This window comes from Natator depressus, chromosome 7 (assembly GCF_965152275.1).
Source record: "Natator depressus isolate rNatDep1 chromosome 7, rNatDep2.hap1, whole genome shotgun sequence".
NCBI lineage: Eukaryota > Metazoa > Chordata > Testudines > Cheloniidae > Natator > Natator depressus.
Window position 1 is genome coordinate 108,029,223 of NC_134240.1, and position 22,103 is coordinate 108,051,325.

A 22,103-nucleotide genomic window follows, 5' to 3' on the forward strand; every position below is an offset into this window, starting at 1 on the left:
TGTGCTGGGGTCTACTGTGCTCCTCTTCTCCTCCCACTCCAGTCCGTGCTCACACATCTTACCAGCCGATTGTCTTTCAGTGAACTTGGCAGGCTGCAGCACGTGACTGCCACTGCTGCCTCTCCTGACCCCCTCTGTAGGAGCCAGAAACGCTAAGGTTAGGCTGAGGAAGTTAGCAAGCCCAGATCCTTTCACAGGAGCATCTCTCCGGAGTAAAGCAGCAAGTGCATGAGGCAGGAAGTGAAAGTGACCCTCAACAAAGCATTGAAACTGATAATACACAAAGTACTATCAAATGCACAAAGTAAACAAACTGAGTAAAAAAGAATTTTATTTTTCTCTAAATGTTAATTATCCTAATCTTAGTGGCTGCTTATAACAATAGTGGGTATACAATATTCTCACAGAAATGGGAATTTATAGATGATAGTCTTTCTTAAGGCCTTCAGTTTTCACTTAGATCAATATTATAATATTGCAGTTGATGATCAGTGTTTCTGAGAAGCTCATTCTTTTATCTCCTAACTAGAATAACATCATGTGTTGTATGTTGGCTGTCAGGAGACCTAGAACTGTGTTCTCTCCAATCATAAAGAATACACATAAAACAAAAGGTCAGGTCGGTCTTAACACATTGGTGTTGACCTTCAGATCACTTTGTGATCTGTAGCTGAGCACGTCTGAGCTCCTTTGAAATATCCCCCAAGTGAGAGTTCCAGTTACTAAAGTAGAAAACTTATTAGTAAATATTCTGCTGTTCAAAGCACCAGTGCTAAAGAATAATCATCTGCCTATCTTTTGACACAAAACCAGCACTCTGTATTTAATACTGGCTTCTATCAATGGGCAGCATCCTGGTGTTAAGATTAATGGGAGTAAGATCGGGTAATATTTTAAGTATTTCTTATGTGCCATTGCCTTGGTATTTAAGTGGTAATTTGAAGACTCACATGTTTTCTACTGTGCTTGTATATATTGAATAGCCTAAGAAAAGGAGAGGGTGTTTATACTAACTCAGAAATTTAGTCAAGCCTTTTAAGTTTTGACACACTCCATTTCAAAGACCATAGATAGAGCAGAATGTATTTAAGTTGTTTTTGAGAAAAATTGAAGTTATTAAAAGAAACCCCCATTGGTCTCTTGAATTACGGTTTGTTCTCAGTTATGGGGTTGTTCTTTGGGAGTGGAGAAGCAGAGGGGAGATTGATATTGATCTTAGCAAAAGTTCTCGCTGCATTAAAACCCTCATTAAGAATGTGTGGTTAAAAAAAAAAAAAAAGAAGAAAGATTAGAAAAGACTTTAAGGGCATTTAGCCACAAGATGACTTGAGATTTCTAAAGCTTCATTTTTACCAGTAAACATATTTGAAATGATACAATTACATCTAATCACTTAAACCTGGAAATTTGATTATGAAATATGTCTATTTTTAATTGAGAAGTTAAACTGTATTTCCTCAGAGACAATTCGTAAGCAAGCCTTGAGCTGAGCTTTTTAAACACTGGCAATATTCCAAGTGCTAATAAATTTGATCTGAAAGATCTTTTTCCATGGTGCCATAGGTTAATAATTAATGATTCATAGTTTTATCGTAAAGGGTTTAACTCTTCCCATCGAACTATGCTGACAGCACTTTGAGTGCAAGGAAAAACTGTGAAAACGTGTGTCCTGGTAGATAGCTATTTCAGCATCGTTTCTGACATCACCACTGCAACGCAGAGCCTTTTTTAAAAACCTACATAAAAATTATACAGATAAGCCAACCTTTCTTCTTATCTTATTGATTATTCATGTAAATCTATGTTCCCAGAAAACTCTATATTTATTTTGTCAGAACAATTTGATAAAAATTCTAGAGTGTATATTCAATCTTGACTGCAGCAGTCTCTCTCTTTCTTTCTCTTTGATCCCCCAAATTGTCACTTTCCAATCCCCTCTAAAAAATGCTGCAAATTTCACCTCTTCTCACCATGCCACTCTCCTCTTCCTATCCCTTCACTGGCTTCATCTCACCTTCCACATCAAATTTTAACTTCTTGTCCATGTTTTCAAGTCCCTTTTCTGTTCTACCCTACCTCCTCTCTTATTTTCTTCTCCTCCTTGCTCTTCCCAAGATTTTTACCAGCACATTCTCTCATTGTTCTGCTTTTTTTCCCTATGCTGCTCCTTTTCCTGGAATCTTTGCCTAGGGCGTGGACTGTAACCTCCATAGCCCTGATCCTACACTGGGATTTACATGGGTGCAAGAAAATACCTTTATCTGTTTGTAAAGGACTTAGTAAATAATTTGTGGGGCCCTTGGGCTTTAATATCTTTGTCTTAGTTTTGTATCTGCATATGTGATGTTGGATAACAATTCTTGGGTACGTCTGTCCCAATGTTTTCTGTAAAATAAAAATGTACTTTGCTATCTACCAAATGCTACCTGTGCGGGGGGGTGGACAATTCTTTGAATAAGGAATACCCACTATTTGGGTTTAGTCTTTGAAGGTGTTTATAGGATAACTCTAATATAATGTAACTGATTTTATTCTGTAAATATCAATATGCTATATGGAAAAAAGAAGGTAAGGTCTAATTTGGGCATTTGGAATAAACATAGCTAATATGCATGTTGTGCTTGAAAGAGCAGTATTAGAATATACTATATATGCTTAGATATTGTTCCGATGGCAAGCATTGGGGTTAATTTACAAAAAAAAATAAAAAATTTCTTCTTTCCATTTTTAGCATTTAAAAGAGCCCATCACTGGCTCTGAGTGCCCTAGCAGTAATTTAAATTCACTCTACTTAAAAATGATTGACAATAATACTAATGTTACTCAACACTATATTACCAGTCCAAAGATATAAAAATAAAGGCCTCCAGTTTTACCATCTACGTATAATCATTACCTTCCTAAGTGCTTGAGAGAGGCTTTGCAATATATGACTGGAAAGTTCCCCGATCTATACGCTAGCAGACTAGTGCGGGGGGGAAGTATGTTCAAGAGTTAAGGGGCCCTTGTTGGGAACAACCTACCCTCCATCTGGTATGGACCCCACAGCAAGTGCTTTGAACCACCAGGGGTCCTTCAAACATAGTTTGTCAATTTCTGTTTTGTACAAAAATAAATAATTGCCTGTTCCTAATGTTACTGACCATTGTAGCCCAGTTCCAATTCACATTGTCTCTATACATTACATTTGGTAATGGTTGTTATTTGGCATGGGAATAACCAGGGTCTTCTGCTGCCAAGTTTTGATGTTCTACGGTGCTTAAATAGAGCCAAGCATTGATGGCTGGTTCCTTTGAAGAGCAGTATTTGTGTCTGCCTGCAAACAGGCTAACTTGTCCTTTCTCTCACAGTTCTGTGACCTCATAGGAGTGTAGAGGCAAGAGGTCATACAGAAAGGGGGATGGTAGAACCTAGAACAAAAAAAGTGGATGATCCTCAAGACCTCTTTTGAGCAGCCTTTGGTCAAATGCACTATGAGAAACCACACACACTCAGAACTATATACTAAATTAAAAAAATCAAGTTGTATTAGGCTTTTATACTGAGAACTATAGGCTTTTATTCAATTAGCAATTGGAGCTGCAAAGTTCCATATTAGTTCCTCTCTAATTTAATTGTATATATGGCTTGCTTATGTAATTGACATTCATGCTGATGAAACAATTGTTTTGCTAAATTAATTCTAGAGTTGCTAAAAATCAGCTGAGTCAAAAGAATGTACACTGGGATGGAGATAATTTTCTGCAGTTAGACTAAGCTTCCGGTGTGCTGTTTAGTACTTAAAATTACAGATTAACTCATTTATTAAATATAGATTAAAAAGCCATCAATTTTAGCAGCCTGATATATAAACGATGAAGTCAAAACAACATTCCTATTTCCCAAATGAGACTTTCTGTACATGCAGCAGATTGTTGACATCTTCACTGCTCCACATCTCACACCAAAATTAACCACAAGGAGACTGAATATTGAAGAACTAATTACATGACTGGCACCCCTCTAGAAAGTTTTCAGCAGTGATAATCAAATGACTAGTGCAACTGAAGATGGTGGGGGAGTTACCTAATCACTCCGTGGTGATTTTTGCATTAATGACCTTAAACGAAGTGCACACCACAGGCCACTCTCAAAGAGGATGGATTTTATTAAAGTGGTTCACTACTTCCTGTTGTGTCACATGAACGCTTGATCTGGATTGTCTGCTAGCAGAGAAGTGAGAGATTCTGGCTAGCATGAAGAAAATAAATAACATTGAGACATCTCTCTTGCCTCATAGTCAGCTATTGCCACCTAGCTTCAAATAAAACTACAAAGCAGCTGAGTTTTCTGTACATACTAGTCAAGAAAGTCAAAGGGGTGAAGAAATCCTAACCCTTTTGAAGTGAATGAGAGTTTTGCTGTTGACTTCAGTGGAGCCAGGATTTCACCCAGAATTCTTTAAAAAAAATCCTCTGTTTAGAGGAATTGTATTTGGATTTAGTGGATCAGAAGAATAAGAAGATTTTGGCTACTGCTAAATCTAAAAATCTTTCAGATCTTCTAAAATAGCTTTATAAAACTGGTATAAGGAGTTTGTTTTAAGACAAATTGCTCAGCTATCGTCTGGTCTCAAATCATACATTAAATAGTTTTATTTAAATCCAGAGGGTGAGCTTTTTATTTATCATAAGAATTATTTTTAAAATCAATTTTAAAGAAAAGGATAGAGTAACTAAACTATATAATTGTCCGATTGCACTTTTTATTGTATGTGTATTGATTCTGCTGTGGTTTTTTCCCCAATCATATATTTCGACTGTTGTTGTCATTAGCATATTTGCATACTGTTTAATTTCTACTAAATGTCCCAGTTTTTCTTTTACAAATTAAATATGATGACTTTGCTGTCATTGGTTTCCACACTGTTTTTTTGTTTGGTTCAATGACCATTCTTTTCTCCCCATTCTTTCCCAGAGGTGACCAGTCACGCAAGAGAGCTGGAGAAGAGTTAACTTATAGTAAGTAAGAATCCGCTATTGTTCATTGTTTAGTTTAAAAAAAAAAAAGAATAAAACTGTCTTTGATCTTCTGTGCTAGTTGGGTTATGGGTCTTTCAACCAGCAGGTGGAGACAGTATCATTTTCCATGTATATAAAGGTGTAACTCTTCAGCAGGGGGAGGAATGATTCTTTTCCGAGTGGACTGCTTGAATACAGAGAAAAGGGTGGGTCTCTGAGGTCTGGGAGTGATCAGAACCTGCACTCCAATGTGTTGCTGTCTTCCACGTAACCACTGCTAATAGGACCAACTCTAACAAGGCCCCAGTGTTGCCTCTGAGACAACAAGGTGTCCATGCAACTGTGGAGATGGGGGGGCCAGATTCTCCACACAGTTACAGCCCTTTGCACCATTAAGCCCATGAAAAGAGGCCATAATTTGGCCAAAAAAATGACCAACAGACAACTCTCTCTATTTATGCAAGTGTACCAGATCTGGGCCCTGTACCTGAGTTTCCCACCTTATTCCCTCCCCTGTATAAGGGATATATGAAAGGAAGGAGGGAGGAAATTGGAGCTCTGCTACAATTCTTTGCTGGCTACCCTATCCCAGAGGTACAAATTAGAGCTGCCCAACAGCTTGCTCTAACTTGTCAGGGCTGGAGCTGGTCTGCTGAATCAGGGATTGATAACTAGGTCTTTGGTGCCCTCACCTCGGTAGAGCTTTGGCACAGGAGAGAGTCTAGTCCCATATCTTTTATGGTGAGATTTAAAAGCAAGGTCCTGATCACTTGACACTAAACATCCCCTGGATCTTTTGGTAAATATTAGTAGCATCAGCTCTCATTGAATTTTGACTGCATTCTCTCTACCCAATTTCTTCCAATAATATCAGTGGAATATGTCCTTCTTAATTTCCTTCTCTAGACTGATATGCAGCATTGCTCTGTGCTGCCATTCTTCTAGACAGAAGGGTGGTGGATGTAATGACTAGAGAGCTGGCGTATCAGATTCAGTTTGTACACAGTGCTTTAGGATCTGTCAGGATGAAAGGCGCTACAGAAGTGTAAGTTATTATAAGGATTTCTGATTAACCATGTCTCTTTTATGTATATTTCAGATGGCTCATCAGCATGTGCAAGCTCCAGAGGGTACAGATAGTGAACATACCGGATGTGCTTTTATTCCTAGCCAGAACAGACACTGGAGGAGCACAGATAATATCCAGCGCCTCAGCTGGGGTCTGCTGATATTCAGGAGCTCTGTCGCAAGCTATACCTGGAAGAGCAGTTTGGACTTTCTTCGTTATGTAATAAAATGTCAGTTGCTGCTACACTCGGGATAACTTTGAAAGACATGATGCTTTGGTTTGGTCTCTCAGCAAGTTCCTACTCTCTGATTCCGTGAGGAATGCGCCTTGAAAACCAGATAATTTCTAAGTGAAAATTGGCAGCCAAAATCAGCAGCTTCCTCCAAAAATGTTAAAATGGAAGAATCTTTTTTGCACTCTTGTTTTTTATTATGGACATTCTTTAAACTAATTAACACATCAGTGTATTAGTTTTAAAACTTCAAGGTATTTTCTGAAGCTTTTACTTAAATAATAAGAATAAAGATTTGTTACTTTGCAGTATTTATTATTCAGTACAAAGTGACAGCAGCTTTAAGAGTTGGTCCCTTCTAAATATAATTCTGACAATGAGGTTTTTGATTCCGGATTTGTTTCTTCCATTGGTTTTTTCCTTAATGTTTTTTGACTCTGTGCCTTCAGCTTGTGCATTTGGCAACTTTACAGACCATATTTGGTGAATGCAAAATGGGTTCTTAAGGAAAAGCTTGTGATGTTGTGAACAAATATGCTGCAAAGTCACAAGGTTCTCCTGCATTACTAGGATATGAATTTAGAAAGGAAGAAAACTTTTAACCTGATAGTGTCACTTATAGTGACTTGGCCCCCTTCCCACTTTTTGTTTTTCCTGTGTTTATTTAGTATTAATGCTGGGACCAATTCTTGTAGAAACATCCCTATGACCCCTCCCTTTTCTGGTGACTTTGTTGGCCTCCATAGTAATTACAGTAGATGAATGTGAACTCCAAAATGAATGCAATGCCATGTTTTGTGTTGTGTGTTATTTTGGAACATTAGCTGAGAGTTGGATTATGAGCAAGATTCTCCAGTCTGTTGAATTATGCTATGGGCCACTCTGGCAGCAATGAGCAGACTTAAACCTGCCTTAGTTGGTCAGTGGATGACAGCACCCATGCAGGGCTGCCGGAGTGGCTCTGCCAGTGCTCCTCCTGGCTACCAGCATAGGGAGTGTGACTGGTGAAAAGGGATATGGCCCTGCAACCAAACAGCCAGAGTGTAAGATACACAGCACCTTTCAGGATCAGGGAGATACCAAGGTGATGTAATGCATATGTGCATGCATGCACCCTTCTAGACTTGTGCCAAGCTCAGTTGGGCTGGTCCAGTAAATCTGGACCTGTAGTCTTAATTGTAATGGTTAGGAGATGAGTTTCAGTTAGCAGTCTGGGTAATCGAATCCAGTTAATTTAAATAGGGAGAGAAATGTACTTGAAAAAGTAGCTTTGATTCCAGATTCCTTTTATCATCTTTAGTTAAGAAGAAAAAAACAAACAAACTAGTAATATCAAAAACCTTTCTGAGCTGAGGCACAAGTGTATCCACACTTCTGCCACACACAGCTGTCATACTTTTAGAGAAATTCTCTTAAGCTTGCATGAGTGGTCTATAGATTTCAGGAAGAAGCAAAATATACATGTGGCAGTGACAGAGAGTTCTTTTCCTTCCAACTTTGCTTTGTAAACAGACTCTATTCCCTTCATGTTTAAATTCACAGTGTCATAGATTCCAATGCCAGGGGGACTGTTGTGATCATCTAGTCTGACCTCCTGTATAAGAAGGCCATAGAACTTCCCCAAAATAATTCCCAGAGCATAGCTTTTAGAAAAACATCCAATCTTGATTTAAAAATTCAGAGATGGAGAATCCACCATGACCCTTGGTAAATTGTCCCAATACTTAGTTTCACTGTTAAAAATTTACTTCTTATTTCCGGTCTGAATTTGTCTAGCTTCAACTTTCAGCCATTGGATGGTGGTGTACCTTTCTCTGCAAGATGAAAGAGCCCATATTTGTTCCCCATGTAGATACTCAGACTATAATCAAGTCATCCCTTGATCTTCCCTTTGTTAAGCTAAATAGTTATATCATTGTAAGGCATGTTTTCTAATCCTTTAATCGTTCCTGTGGCTCTTCTCTGAACCCCCTCCAATTTATCTATGTCCTTGAATTGTGGGCACCAAAGCTGAACACAGTATTCCAGCAGCGGTCACAGCAGTGCCAAATACAGAGGTAAAATAACCTTTCTAGTCCTACTTGAGATTTATGCGTTTCAGGGTTTCATTAGCTCTTTTGGCCACAGTGTCACACTGGGAGCTTATGTTCAGCTGATTATCCACCATGACCCCCAAATCTTTTTCAGAATCCCTGTTTCTCAGGATAGAGTCTCCCATCATGTAAGTATAGCCTACATGTTTACATTTAGCCATATTAAAACACATTGTTGCTTGCTCTCAGTTTACCAAGAGATCCAGATTACTCTGAATCAGTGATCAAAAACAAACCATCAAGGATAGGGTTTTCAAAAGCACTCAGCATTTGGTGTATCTCTGCTTCGACTGAAGTCAATACGAGTTTTATCGTTGGGAGCAGAATTAGGCCAATGTTGATTGCTTTTGTAAATCCTACCTTGAATGAACACAGTGGAGAAAGTAACAAATGCTGATAGAGAATGGCTACTGATTTTAATTTTGCCACGTTCCAAAATTTTATCAAGAACAGTTTAAAAAAAAAAATCAAATTTCAAAATTAAAACCATTTGACAGTGTCCTTAGTTGTACATTTACTCTGTATACGGTGACAGAAAATATTCTTGAATTAAGAATATACACATCAACTAGTTGATTTACTACATCAGTTCCATTCTAGTTCATATGATAGTGTGCAAGTTCTCAGCTTTATCATGCTGTTACGATTTTGCTTTTTTTTTTTTACAAAGGGTTTACTGATCTACAGTTTGTAAATAACTTGTAGGACTTGGGCCTCATATTTGAGGCAATGATTTTAATTTACTCCTTTATTGTTGCATTACACTTAGGACACAGACTTTTGAAACAATAATTCTATAAGAAGGTAAAATAAAACATTCCTCTTAGTGTGGACAATATTATATGCACTATAACAGTACTTGAATGCTTTTCACCATGTGGCGTTCTCATTTGGCCAGCGGACATGAGAACTCTCCTTGTAAAGCATTGTATTATGTTGTAAATTGGCATTAAAATTTCTGTATGTTTTGGCATTATTAACCTAATGCTGAAGTATTGTTTATCTTGTCTTCTAGGGTTTTATCATTGTGAGCTGAGCATGAAATGGAGTATAGCATAATATGCTAAATTATTTTGTTTCTTTGTAAACTTGAATTTTACTTACAGTAAAACTAACTCAGCCAATTTGAGCATTGATACTGTAAAACCATGACTACAAGGCAGCATGGTCCTAGCTACACTAGTAACTCTAACCAAATAACAACTTTGTGGTAAATTTGCATCTGTTGCTTACCATGAGACTAAACAGTAAATTTGGTTATACATTGGGTGTCCTCTTCTATGTCTAAGTTCTCTAGGCAAACTTGCTATATTAAAATATTTTTAGATGAATTTCATTTCTTGCTTCTGAAAGTTGAAATATTTATCTTACTACTTTTGTGTTTGTAGGAAGTTCTTGACTAAACAATGTTTAAGGCAGTTTTCGACACAGAAATAGTCTGTGGTTCTGTATATGGCCCAGATTGTGCAGGTGCTGAGCACTCAACTCCTGTATAGACTTTGGACCTGACTCAACATCTTATGTATACACTGTGAAAATGTAATGCAGCTAAATGGAAAAGGTGCAGAGAAGGGCAATGAAAACAATTAGGAGGATGGAACAGCTTCCATCCAGGAGAAAGAGAAAAGACTGGAACTGTTCAGTTTAGAAAAGAGATGACTTTGGAGAGTACGATAGAAGTTTATAAAATCATGAATGGTGTGGAGAAAGGGACTATAAGAAGCAGCAGGCTTGCAACAAACAAAAGGAAGTACTTCACACAACGCACAGTCAACCTGTGGGCCTCATTTCCAGGGATGTTGTGAAGGCCAAAAGTATAACTGGATTCAAACAATAATTTAAGTTCTTGGAGGACAGGTCCATCAATGGCTAATAGCCAAGATGATCAGGGATACAACTCCATTTTCTAGGTGTCCCAAAACCTCCAACTGCCAGAAGTTGGGAGTGGACAACAGGATGGATCACTCATGACAGCCCTGGTATGTTCATTCCTTCTGAAGCATCTGGCACTAGCCCCTGTCAGAGACAGGAGACTGGGCTACATGGATCATTAGTCTGACTCAGTATGGTCGTTCTTATGTAAATATTTGGGTCTTTCTCTCTGGGATAATTACTGGGCAGAAATACAGTCTGCCAGATTCATCCTTCAGTGGAGTCAACCAGGGTGCATTTAGCCCAGTATTTCCTTTTCACACATCAAATAGAAGGCCCAGTTTTACAAGGTGCGGAATGCCTCCATCTCCTTTTAACTTGACCAGGCATGATTCTTCATCATCTTTCATGTTGAGAACTCCCTGACCCCAAAACAAATATTAACTTCTGAATGATTGAAAAATGATTCTCATGTATTCTGTGAAATTTTTCTTTGGAAAGAATAGGTTTTATAGGACTAACCTAACCTAAGTACTTGCAAGTGCACCCCTCTCCTCAAGTCTGGCTGACTTGTGCTTGGTGTAGACTCCAGTAAGGAGAAAGATAAATGGCTTTACATCATCTTTGCACTCCCCCAGTGCCTGGGGCTGGTTCAGCCCCCAGTGCAAGTTGTAGCAGTCTCAGGGTTGTTCAGATTTACCAGCAGTGGCTCCCCAGAGTCCATGGGTTGTCTTAGAGCACCGTGTTTTCCCTCCAACATCCTCCTGGCATGTTCCTTACACCAGGGGCTTGTGAGGGTGGCAGCATATTTGTCTTCACTGACACTATGCCACCCGGGCATTGCCTTATGTTAGGGGAGGGTGCCCTGTTGGTCACATAGGCCAGGTTTAAGACTGTTTTTACCCACTGGAATAGTGTGAAAACAGTCTTATTGGAGCTGAGGATCTGGCCCATTCTGTCAGTGTTTTTTGTAGGTGTGGCTCTGTTGCTGTGTCACTGGGTTTCTTTGTCGGTGTTTGATTCAAGTCTTTGTCTTCTTTAGCTGCTGAGAGGGAACGGCTTCTCCTGAGCTGTATCCTCCGCCCTTCCAACCTCTGCTTTCTCAATGCTGCAAGAGAGAAGATAGTGTTGTGTCTCCTCTGAAAACTCATGGTATTTTTTTTTCTACTATACCAGGCAGTGAGGAAGGCTTAAATTGATCTTGTCCAGATTTGAATTCGTAGTTTGAGGGAATCTAGGAATTTCATAGCTGATGTAAAAAGAAAGAGTACTAGTGGCACCTTAGAGACTAACCAATTTATTTGAGCATAAGCTTTCGTGATGCATCCGATGAAGTGAGCTGTAGCTCACGAAAGCTTATGCTCAAATAAATTGGTTAGTCTCTAAGGTGCCACTAGTACTCTTTCTTTTTGCGAATACGGACTAACACGGCTGCTACTCTGAAACATAGCTGATGTGTAAACCATTGAGGCATCCCTCCTGGCTCTTCTTCCATCCATCTTTGGAATCCTGGTGGCTAACCCCCTGGTTCTGAGCTCCTGCTAAAGGATTTTAATTAGCATAACATTGGAAATGTTGAATCCTGTAATGAGGGGATAAAAATGGTGGCAGCTACTTCCTCTCTAGTATTGTTTTCAACTTGTTGCTTGTAGACACAGATTATGTAACTTACGTGAGGTGACCTGTGGGGGAATTTTGCCAGAAGTTCCTCCAATCTCTGTTAACAGACAAATGCTAATTTAATTGATAGCGTTGCAGTCTCTCTCTGCATGCTATCAACAGGAGAGCTGCTGTTTGCACAAAGGGAACAACTCAAAATTGAAATGCACCAAATATTTAGTTGGCGTCATCTGAGTTGAGGACTTAGTGATGTGGGCTGCACAAGGGAGTAAGGAGGAATAAGAACCTCCCTTAACCCCCTGCTTCTGCCACTAGGCCTTGGATCTGGCCACACAGGAGTAAATAGAAATGCTGTGTGCCTGTTTACTACAGACCTGGAGCAGGTGAGAAAGGAAGGATGGGGAACAGGTGGACACTTGGTTTCAACCCCCCCCCACCCCGACACACACTCACTGGCCAAAGTGAGGAAGAAGCAGGAGAGGGATTGTGACTCGGGGGTATCTCTGAGGCACAGTGCTTTCCAGAGCTTCCCTACAGGGTTGGGGGTACAGTGTACACACCATCCCTTGCTCAGGTTTGTGCCTAAGGGCACAATCTAGCCCTTAGTAGCTGTTATTTAATGGTATTCTCCATGCTGTACATCTGAGGTCTGGTGAAGTTTGGAGGACCTATGCGTGTGGGGGTCCTATACACCACTCCGTTCTAAATGGCTACCCAGACACTCCTTGTGAGAAATGTTTCTGCCCGAGTTCCTTGTTATACTTTCCTAATCCTTTAACGCTGTTGTTTAGCTTTTGAATCCTTCCCTCATGCGAACACATTCTCTCGAATCTCCTCTCAGACACCTTCAGTCATTTCAAAGCTGCCTCTCTTCCCAGCAAGAATAAGCTGAAGTCTTTCCTCATAATTTACAATCACTCTATCCGGTAACACTGGGCCGCATCATGCCCGGTGCAATCCTCTCTCGGTGACATGATGGCCAGCACTGAACACAGTACTCTAGTTAGAGTTAAGAAATTAATTTATTTCTTGGGATTACTCTGGGGCTCATCCCTATAGAATCTCTGCCCCTTATAGTGTCTGTATAACTGTAACACCTTTATTTTCTTCTCTTCCCCTGCTAATAAGTTGTCCCCCCCCCCACCCACTCCCCCTCAGTGTTCTGGAGGATTGTTCCATTTAGCACATTTGGGCACTTTCCTCTCTGCTGCGCAGGAGGGAGCAAAAACACTGAAATTCAGCAGAAAAAGGAGCAGACAGGAAATGCAGCCACGCAACACGGCTCCCTCCTTAGATTTCTTCTATGCCTGTAATGCACAGTTCTGTGTGAATGGGGGGAGTATATGGGCAGCTGGGAGGAGCAGTTGCCCTGAACGGCATAATCTTCTCACCTAAAAAGTGACTGGCTGCCCTGAACCAGCCATGCCCTCAGTATTCTGAGAGAGGAGCTAGATGGTACGTAGGAGGTTGGTTTTGCTCTTTTGGAGCTCGATCCTGCTCCATGTAAAGTCAATAGCACCAATTCCATTAACTTCAGTGGTGCAGCATGTAGCCAGCGACTGGAGATCCCCAAGGTTTGGGTATTGTGTTCCTGTGGATAGCCATCCAATGGGAACATTTGTAGGCCCTGCCTGTACTTCCTACCCTGCTTTGCTAAGGGGAGCTTGAGGTAGAACTTGCAAGGCACGACCTCTCTTCCTGTGCAGGAAGAGGAGGATGTGTGTTTTTTGGGTCCTTCTTCAGGACTAACTTGATTTATGTTGAGTCTCCACTGAAATGCATTTCCCATCTGCTGCGTGTGCAATCCAGCTCCTTTTAGAAACTGTATTTTTCCTCCACTATCTTTGCCTCTGCACACCTGAAGATACTGTTTAATTCTTTTGTCTGAATCACATGGGTAAGTATAGGAGGTGAATGTGTGTTTAATTAACATTTTGAGATGTCTCTTAGCCCTTTTATTGTTGCAGTTGCTATTATGGGGCACCAGTGCTCTTATGCTGGCAGCTTTCCAGTCTCCTGGAATCTGTCTCACTTAAGATTTCATAATCCTGCTTATTAATTTCCTTTAAAACACCAGAATCTACAATTTCTGGTGCTTAAACTATTTATAATGCACACAATCTTATAGTATTTGTTCACTCAATTACAGCTCTTCAGAGAGCTTTCTAAGAATCAGAGAAGCAACTGCAAAGCACACAGCTTGCTACTTCATGGCCACTGAGAGTTACAGGGAATATTGTGTTGAACACACGCAGTTATATTTATGATGATCTTTACATTGAAAATGCATTCACCACAGATTTCTGTGCTCGGTGTACCTATTAATTAGTTTTATGCGGTAGGGGTGGTCGAGGGAACATTCAGCACAAAAAATAAGCTAGAGCTTTATTAATATTATTTTCCTAAATTATTTTCTATTTGTGTTACAGTGGTGCCTAAGGGCACAGCCACAGTTTGGGGCCCACTTGTGACTGACACTGTATAAACCCATAAGAGATGGTCCCAGCCCTGAAAAGCTTCCAATCTAAAATAGCCAAAGACTGGAAAAGAATCAGAGGAAACAGAGGCAATTTACCTAAGATCACACAACAAGCCTGCAGGCAACTTGGGAATAGAACCCCAGTCTCCTGACTGTCACTCAAGTTTCCTACCTGTGCAGCCATGTGAGTCTACATTTTCAAAGGGGACTAGTGATTTTTGGGTGCTCAATCTGAGACAACATGAAGGGCCTGACTTTCAAAGAATAGGTGCTCAGCTGTTTCTGAGAAGCAGACCCCTTTAAGATGTGTCAAATTTGGTACCTGAAAACAGCCTTCAAACTACTAGTCACTCTGGAAACCTACACCCTCGTTACTCTAGTTCTAATGTATTAACTGCAGCATCTAGGGATCAATGAAGAGACTCCAGAATTCACCATTGTGACATCACAAGCAGCATGAATGGTAATGAGAATTGCTGTTTGTCATGTCACACTCTGGGATATTGTTAGTGAACCAGGAAATACTAGGATTATTTCCCAAGAGAAAAAGTGAAAGAACGAGTTACTTTGTGTGCTCACACATGCTGAATGCTTAGTTAGTGAGGGAGCCAAGAAATTTGTGCTTCTCAGTTTTCTGCTTGTTCTTTAAGTAGGAAGTAATTGTCCTTTGAACTCTAATCTGGCAGTAGTAGTGTGGGAAGAGGTGGGTTGAGAGCTCTCCTTCACTACTGAGTCTTGCTAGTTTGCTGCCAACAAAACCACTCTCCTTCAATCACAATTATAATTAAAGACCCAATCAAAACCAAGTAGACTGAGTTTAGGCAGAATTAAACTGCCATAATTCAGCTTTTATATCTGTGACCATTGCTTCAGAATTCTTCTTTCATACAAAATAAATGTTGAAATAATTATTGAATTAGCCCTCTACCATATTTTTTGTCTGAGTTGATTTTAACCTATTTAATTTCTTAACATCTGATCTTTCAAAAGAAATCTTTATTCTGGCTGTCTAACACTGAGGCTTGTGCAATACTGAAGAAGCTACTGTACTGCTAATCTGTGATGGGCAGCTAGACTGTGCCCTGGCCTCACTTAACTGAGTAGGGAAGCAAGGCCTCCCTGCTTGCCAGTCTCTTACCTGATTAAATCTACTTGGGTCTGGGTCTGGTTTAGAGGAGTAAAATCCTTGCTGTACAGATGTTCCCTTCTGTGGGGAATGGAGAGTGAGTGCTGGCTCAGGCATGGAAGGGAAGAAGTAAACTGCATCCTCTAAGGAAGGACTTATGCATCAGACACCCTTGTGAGGCCCCATGCCCTCAGTACTACTTTTGGGCTGGTGCATTTACACCCCAGTCCTTACTCAGGGCAATGCCTACAGGGATGGTCAAGCCCCAACTAATTAGCCAACCTACGGCAGATTATTTTTCATGAGCTGGGGGAAAGATGAAAATTTCAAAGCAGAGAGGCGGTGACCTTGGTCAAAGCCATATGCAAAATTCTACATCAACACTGATATTTCAATCACAGCTACAGCATGAAATTCAGAAGATTAGATCCCCACAGTGGCACGGTCTCCCTTGTACATACAATAATGGTCTGTTTGTAATTAACCTGACCATGCAATGTATAGGCAGTAATACAAATTGCAGATAAAATGTGATGTTTAAACCTAAATCATGAATATCTGTTTACACCAATTTTACAGGGGTGGGGAATCAGTATTAAAATTCAGCTTAAAATGTAATTATAAAAAATGAGTGGTATCTACTTACTATTAGGCGACTTACAGATGCACACATTTCACCAGTTTAATCATTTTCTAAATTGATTTAAACTGCTGCAAGTCACTGGTGTGGGCATTTTAAAACTGGTTTAAAAGTAACGTTGATTTTTACGCTTAATTTATCACCACAAATTACTTTTTACAGCTGTAACTCCTTGTTGAAACGAACTCCGCTATGTATTTCTACAGCAATGCATGATTTATTTCAAACCCCACAGCTACCTCCCCTGATCATGGTGAACTCACTAATTGAATAAAAAAAATGCCCTGACCACCAGTAAAAATTATTTTGTCACCCTTTTCTCCCCCCACCCCCCGGCCCATCTCGATATGCAAAATAAAACAGACCTGATCTGCTGTTAGTTGGGACTGATAGGACTAACTCATCTCTATTGTCACAGCAGCGCGCTATGGACCACGGAATCATTTTTAATTTTTTTTTAAGCGAAAGTTGTTCTCCTGATTGACAGGTAACAAGATAAATTCCAAGGAATAACTGGCTAACAGTTCAGTTCTTTACCATCATGAAGAACTAATTCATCATTTAAAACCAAAGAAGGGCACATTAATATGCCAATTCATGATGAGATTTGATGTTTAAGGAGCACTCCGTCCTGGGGGTGAACTTGTCACTGACTGAAGCCTGAGCGTGTCTAATGCTGTTGTAAATGTATGCTCTGATCAGCCACGATTTCCACGTTCTCCCCCTCAAGGAGCTGGTACAACAGGAGCAGAGCCCCCAAGCATGGCAGGAAACTGAAGCAAAAGCTTTCCTGCTTGGGTGCCAAATCGTAGGCTCCTAGTTACTGTTCTAAATAAGTGACCTTAGTCTCAGAAGTACTGAGCACACATACGGATTCCACTGACTTCAGCGTTAGCCACTAGCCCATGAAAATGCTGGCCTAGGCACATGAAGTTGGACTATCCCTCAATGGGCTACCTGGACCTGGGTCCAGAGGTAGTAAGTGGGTGCTTATAGGGGATGGATCACTTGATGATTACTTGTCCTGTTCATTCCCTCTGGGGCACCTGGCATTGGCCCCTGTCAGAAGATAGGATACTGGGGCTGGATCAACCTTATGCAACTACTTTCCTCTCCCTCCCGCCCCCCCCCCAGCAAGGAAGAGAGGAGAATGGAATAGGTGGAGTCTTGTCTCAGACCCTTCCCCATGCCTTCCCCCACCCCCATGACCTGAGGCTTTCTCTGTGTCCCAGCAATCCTTGGCTGCCTTTATAACCCCTTGATAACCTGTGTAATTTAGTTGCCCTAACTTACTTTGTGGGGAGAGCAAATGTGCATTAAAGCTACCTTTGCAATCCTCTTTTTGAGTTGCACGCATTGGCCACAGTCAAAGATATAGGGCCCAGACTTTGGGCAGTACCCTGGCCACAGCACGTGAGTTAAGGATGGTGTGGCAGCTTTAATTCTGATCACCTTTGGCTGACTTAAAACAATTGCCAACACATTTGGGTGCTCGATTTAATTTTTGTTACTGGGTGCTAAAGCAGCAAAGATGAAAATATTGATGCCTTGAAAGTGTCAAAATAGTGCTAGATACTTCCTGTGTAGACATAGGGCTCTCTGAGGTGGTGGTAAAGGGGAATTAATTTAAATGTATTAAAATCTTCCATAGTCAGGGCTGGTTCATGATTCCCTAGGTGTTACTATGCTGTCATTCAAATACTCATGATTCACTGATTCTTACAATATATGAGATTCTGCCATTGATCTCCTTTCATAATTCACTGTAATGCATGTCTGATGTCAGTGACTCAGATAAAAAGGAACTGAGCAGAGGTGGGTTTGCAGCAGTGCCATGATTCAAAGTGAAATACCTAGATTTTTTTTTTATTTAAGCTGAATTTCTTCAAAAGCCTTTCAAACCCATAACCTCTTATCTTTTATTCTGAGCCAGAGCTTTTCAAAAAGGCCTGTTTCAGTGCATGGTAAATCCCTGGATTTATTGAAATAGAAACAACTAACTGTTAAGTGCAGGAGCCTTTGGCCATAGCTGCAATATCACCACAAGTGAAGAAAAAAATACAAAAACCATCATGTGAGTGGAACAAGTAAATGAGAATCTGCATATGGCCCATTAACGAGCTGGGTTAGCAGCCACTGCTTAAAGATTTTGAAGGCTTGGTGCACCCAGCTTCTGTACTGGTATAATTATGTTGCTTCAGTGTGTTTGCCAAAATAGTTCTACCAGGGTGGGGATGTTGTGGATGTATACTAGTGTGGATGCTGACTGGGCCTTATGAGCACAGTGATTTTGAGTGATAGTTCTGGCATGTTCTCTTAGTGAATGGAAAGTTCCCCCCACTTTAATGTGTTTGAGGAGTTTAGACACACAGGACTAAACTCAAGACTGGCTTTTAATTGCCTCTTTCTGTCACAGCTTTCCAGCAGTGTTGCAAAATATGCAGTCTTGGCCTGCTAAGCCAGACTCTTATGAGACAAAATGGAAAAGGAGAGGGATAGGTAGAGCCGTCCCTAGCTATTCTGGGGCCCTACGCAGTCCCGCCCCCCCCATGGGGGTGGGGGTGGGCCCCAGGCCTCTGCGGGGAGGAGCAGGGGTGTGTGTGGGGCCCCAGGCCTCCATGGGGGGCTGGCTTGGGGGGCAGGGGGGAACCACCCCCCAGCATTTACCAGCAGCGCAGCTGGGGCCATATCGCTGCACTTCCCGCTGCCGGCGAGTGCAGCCCTGGCTCTGCCACAGAGCTCAGGGGGGTGGGGACAAGATGGGAAGAGGTGGGGCTGGAGGGGGAGCAGGGGCGGGGGCCCTGGGGAAGAGGCAGAGCAGGGACTGGAGCAGCACGCAGCTGCGCAGGGCATCAGGAACCTGGTGCCCTACGCAGCTGTGTACTTTGCATATGGGTAAGGATAGCCCTGGGGATAGGAAAGAAAAAGCAATTAGGTGGGGAATGAAAAGGACACCTAGGGGGCACAAGGGGAGAGAAACAAAGTCTCAGATCCCAGATGGTATTTGGGATTTAACTCCAGTCTTTAAAAAAAGGAAGGAGGAAGATCCTGGGAACTACAGGCCAGTCAGCCTCACCCCAGTCCCTGGAAAAATCATGGAGCAGGTCCTCAAGGAATCAATCTTGAAGCACTTAGAGGCGAGGAAAGTGATCAGGAACAGTCAGCATGGATTCACCAAGGGCAAGTCATGCCTGACTAATCTAATGGCCTTCTATGACGAGATAACTGTGTGGATGAGGGGAAAGCAGTGGACGTGCAGTTCCTTGAATTTAGCAAAACTTTTGACTTGGTCTCCCACAGCATTCTTGCCAGCAAGTTAAAGAAGTTGGGCTAGATGAATGGACTATAAGATGGACAGAAAGCTGGCTAGATTGTCGGGCTCAATGGGTAGTGATCAATGGCTCCATGTCTAGTTGGCAGCCGGTATCAAGTGGAGTGCCCCAAGGGTCGGTCCTGGGGCCAGTTTTGTTCAATATCTTCATCAATGATCTGGAGGATGGTATGGATTGCACCCTCAGCAAGTTTGCAGATGACACTAAACTGGGAGGAGAGGTAGATATGCTGGAGGGTAGGGATAGGATACAGAGGGACCTAGACAAATTTAGAGGATTGGGCCAAAGGAAATCTGATGAGGTTCAACAAGGACAAGTGCAGAGTCCTGCTCTTAGGATGGAAGAATCCCATGCAGTGCTACAGACAAGGGGCCGAAAGGCTAGGCAGCAGTTCTGCAGAAAAGGACCTATGGGTTACAGTGGACGAGAAGCTGGATATGAGTCAACAGTGTGCCATTGTTGCCAAGAAGGCCAATGGCATTTTGGGATGTATAAGTAGGGGCATTGCCAGCAGATTAAGGGACGTGATCGTTCCCCTCTATTCGACATTGGTGAGGCCTCATCTGGAGTACTGTGTCCAGTTTTGGGCCCCACACTACAAGAAGGATGTGGAAAAATTGGAAAGAGTCCAGCGGAGGGCAACAAAAATGATTAGGGGACTGGAACACATGACTTATGAGGAGAGGCTGAGGGAACTGGGATTGTTTAGTCTGCGGAAGAGAAGAATGAGGGGGGATTTGATGGCTGCTTTCAACTACCTGAAAGGGGGTTCCAAAGAGGATGGATCTAGACTGTTCTCAGTGGTAGCAGATGACAGAACAAGGAGTAATGGTCTCAAGTTGCCGTGGGGGAGGTTTAGTTTGGATATTAGGAAAAACTTTTTCACTAGGAGGGTGGTGAAACACTGGAATGGGTTACCTAGGGAGGTGGTGGAATCTCCTTCCTTAGAAGTTTTTAAGGTCAGGCTTGACAAAGCCCTGGCTGGGATGATTTAGTTGGGGATTGGTCCTGCTTTGAGCAGGGGGCTGGACTAGATGACCTCCTGAGGTCCCTTCCAACCCTGATATTCTATGATTCTATGGAGCTGGTAAAGGTGGCAGTGTTTTCTTGGTCCCTCTCCCTGTGCCGGTCTGGTGAGGACATCTCTTCGGATTAGGATGGAGAAAGTCTAGGATGCCAGGAGATGGTGGTGTGGCAGCCATGATGGTGAAGCTCACTCCTTCCCCTTCTCTGTCTTTCAGTCAGCCAACACCACAGTAGCCTCCAGCTGTTTGTCCATAGTCCCCAGAGTGAGAGAGAGAGAGAGAGTGTGTGTGTGTGTTAAAGACAAAGACACCCAAAGGAGTAATGGGCGGAATAGTCTAGCCTCTCCTTAGGTTGTCTGCCAGTTGGCCTAATTTCTAACCCACGAATTTTGATACATTGACTTTTGGTCTCATGTTGTCTTGTTTATCAGGCATGATCTTAACACAAGTCCTTGTGTTATAGCAGTAGGCCTTTTTGTTTTTACTAATTCAGTCTTTGTCTCCATCTTGCAACTTTTCCCATCACAATTTATTGTTATAGGTTATTGTGACACTTTATGAACTTTCATTCACTTTTCAGAATTGAGCTCACAATTTGGATAAATTTGTAGGGCCAATGATCACAACAGGCATTTTAAAATAAATTGGAAGGTTTTGATCCTTTGGTTTTATGTTTGATTTTCCAGGCCTAATTTTCCATTGCAACAACTGCATCCTCTTCATTCTTCAGCTGTACTACCCCCTTTTTCTGTGCCAACAGCCATCAATGTCAGCTTTTGAGTGATATTAAATTGGATAGTATTGGGAGCTGATTTATGCTCAGCCCTTTTATCCTGTTTGAATGCAGACGCTTTTCCAAAACCAGTTGTGTTTACAAAGCTGATATCCATCACTGTGCAGCTCTCAAATGTAATAATACAGCATGTATTTGACTTCTCTCCCCAAGGTCTGTTGTGCTCTTATAAAATCACATTTTATGTACATGAACTGGCAACGGTTTTTTTAAAAAAACAGATGGGCAGTATGTCAAGTTTTTCTTACTCTAATGTTATACCTATTTCCCCCATAGACTAAATTTTAAAAATAATAAAATATTACTCTGCTGACTTAAATGATTGGCCCTGGTCTGTGACCTGCCTTCGACTACTCCATCTGGCTTCAGTAGCTAGCTGACCTATGAATCCAGCATCAAGCTAGGCTATGAAAGCCATTTCTTCTCCTTTGGCCTGATCCAAAATCCATTCAAGACTATGGAAAGATGCATGCTGACTTTAGTGGACTTTGAGTCAGGGCCTTAATAATATTCAAGGCCAAACAGAACCTAAAGCCCCAATTCTGTGGTTGTTGAGAACCCTCAACTCTCATGGGAGTTTCTAAAGTGAAGGCTTTGTTTTAGATCAGTTATCTGCTTAATGCACTGGGTTGAGACTGAGAAGATCTGGATTCAGTTCTATACTCCGCTACAAACTTTCAGCGTTACCTTGGATAAGACCGTTTCTCTTTTGTAAAATGGGGATGATATTTCACTACTTCGGACCTATGGTGAGGAGAAATTTAATATTTAGATGCTGCTTAGATACTGTAGTGAAGAGGCCCATACAGGTAGATTGATAGA

The 22,103-nt window shown here is 41.5% G+C and overlaps 1 protein-coding gene across 2 annotated transcripts in view; it reads left to right on the plus strand.

The window, feature by feature from the left end:
• The window catches only part of CACUL1 (CDK2 associated cullin domain 1), an 82,030-nt gene extending 72,382 nt beyond the window's left edge, over positions 1 to 9,648 (plus strand). The window contains exons 7-8 of one of the 2 annotated variants that reach the window (XM_074959260.1): positions 4,957 to 5,000; positions 6,100 to 9,648. In XM_074959260.1, the coding sequence (XP_074815361.1) occupies positions 4,957 to 5,000; positions 6,100 to 6,140 (85 nt within the window). In that variant the 3' untranslated portion in view covers positions 6,141 to 9,648. The remainder of the gene's footprint in view (positions 1 to 4,956; positions 5,001 to 6,099) is intronic. The other variant, XM_074959259.1, reaches the window with a different exon arrangement.
• Positions 9,649 to 22,103: the final 12,455 nt, after the last annotated feature.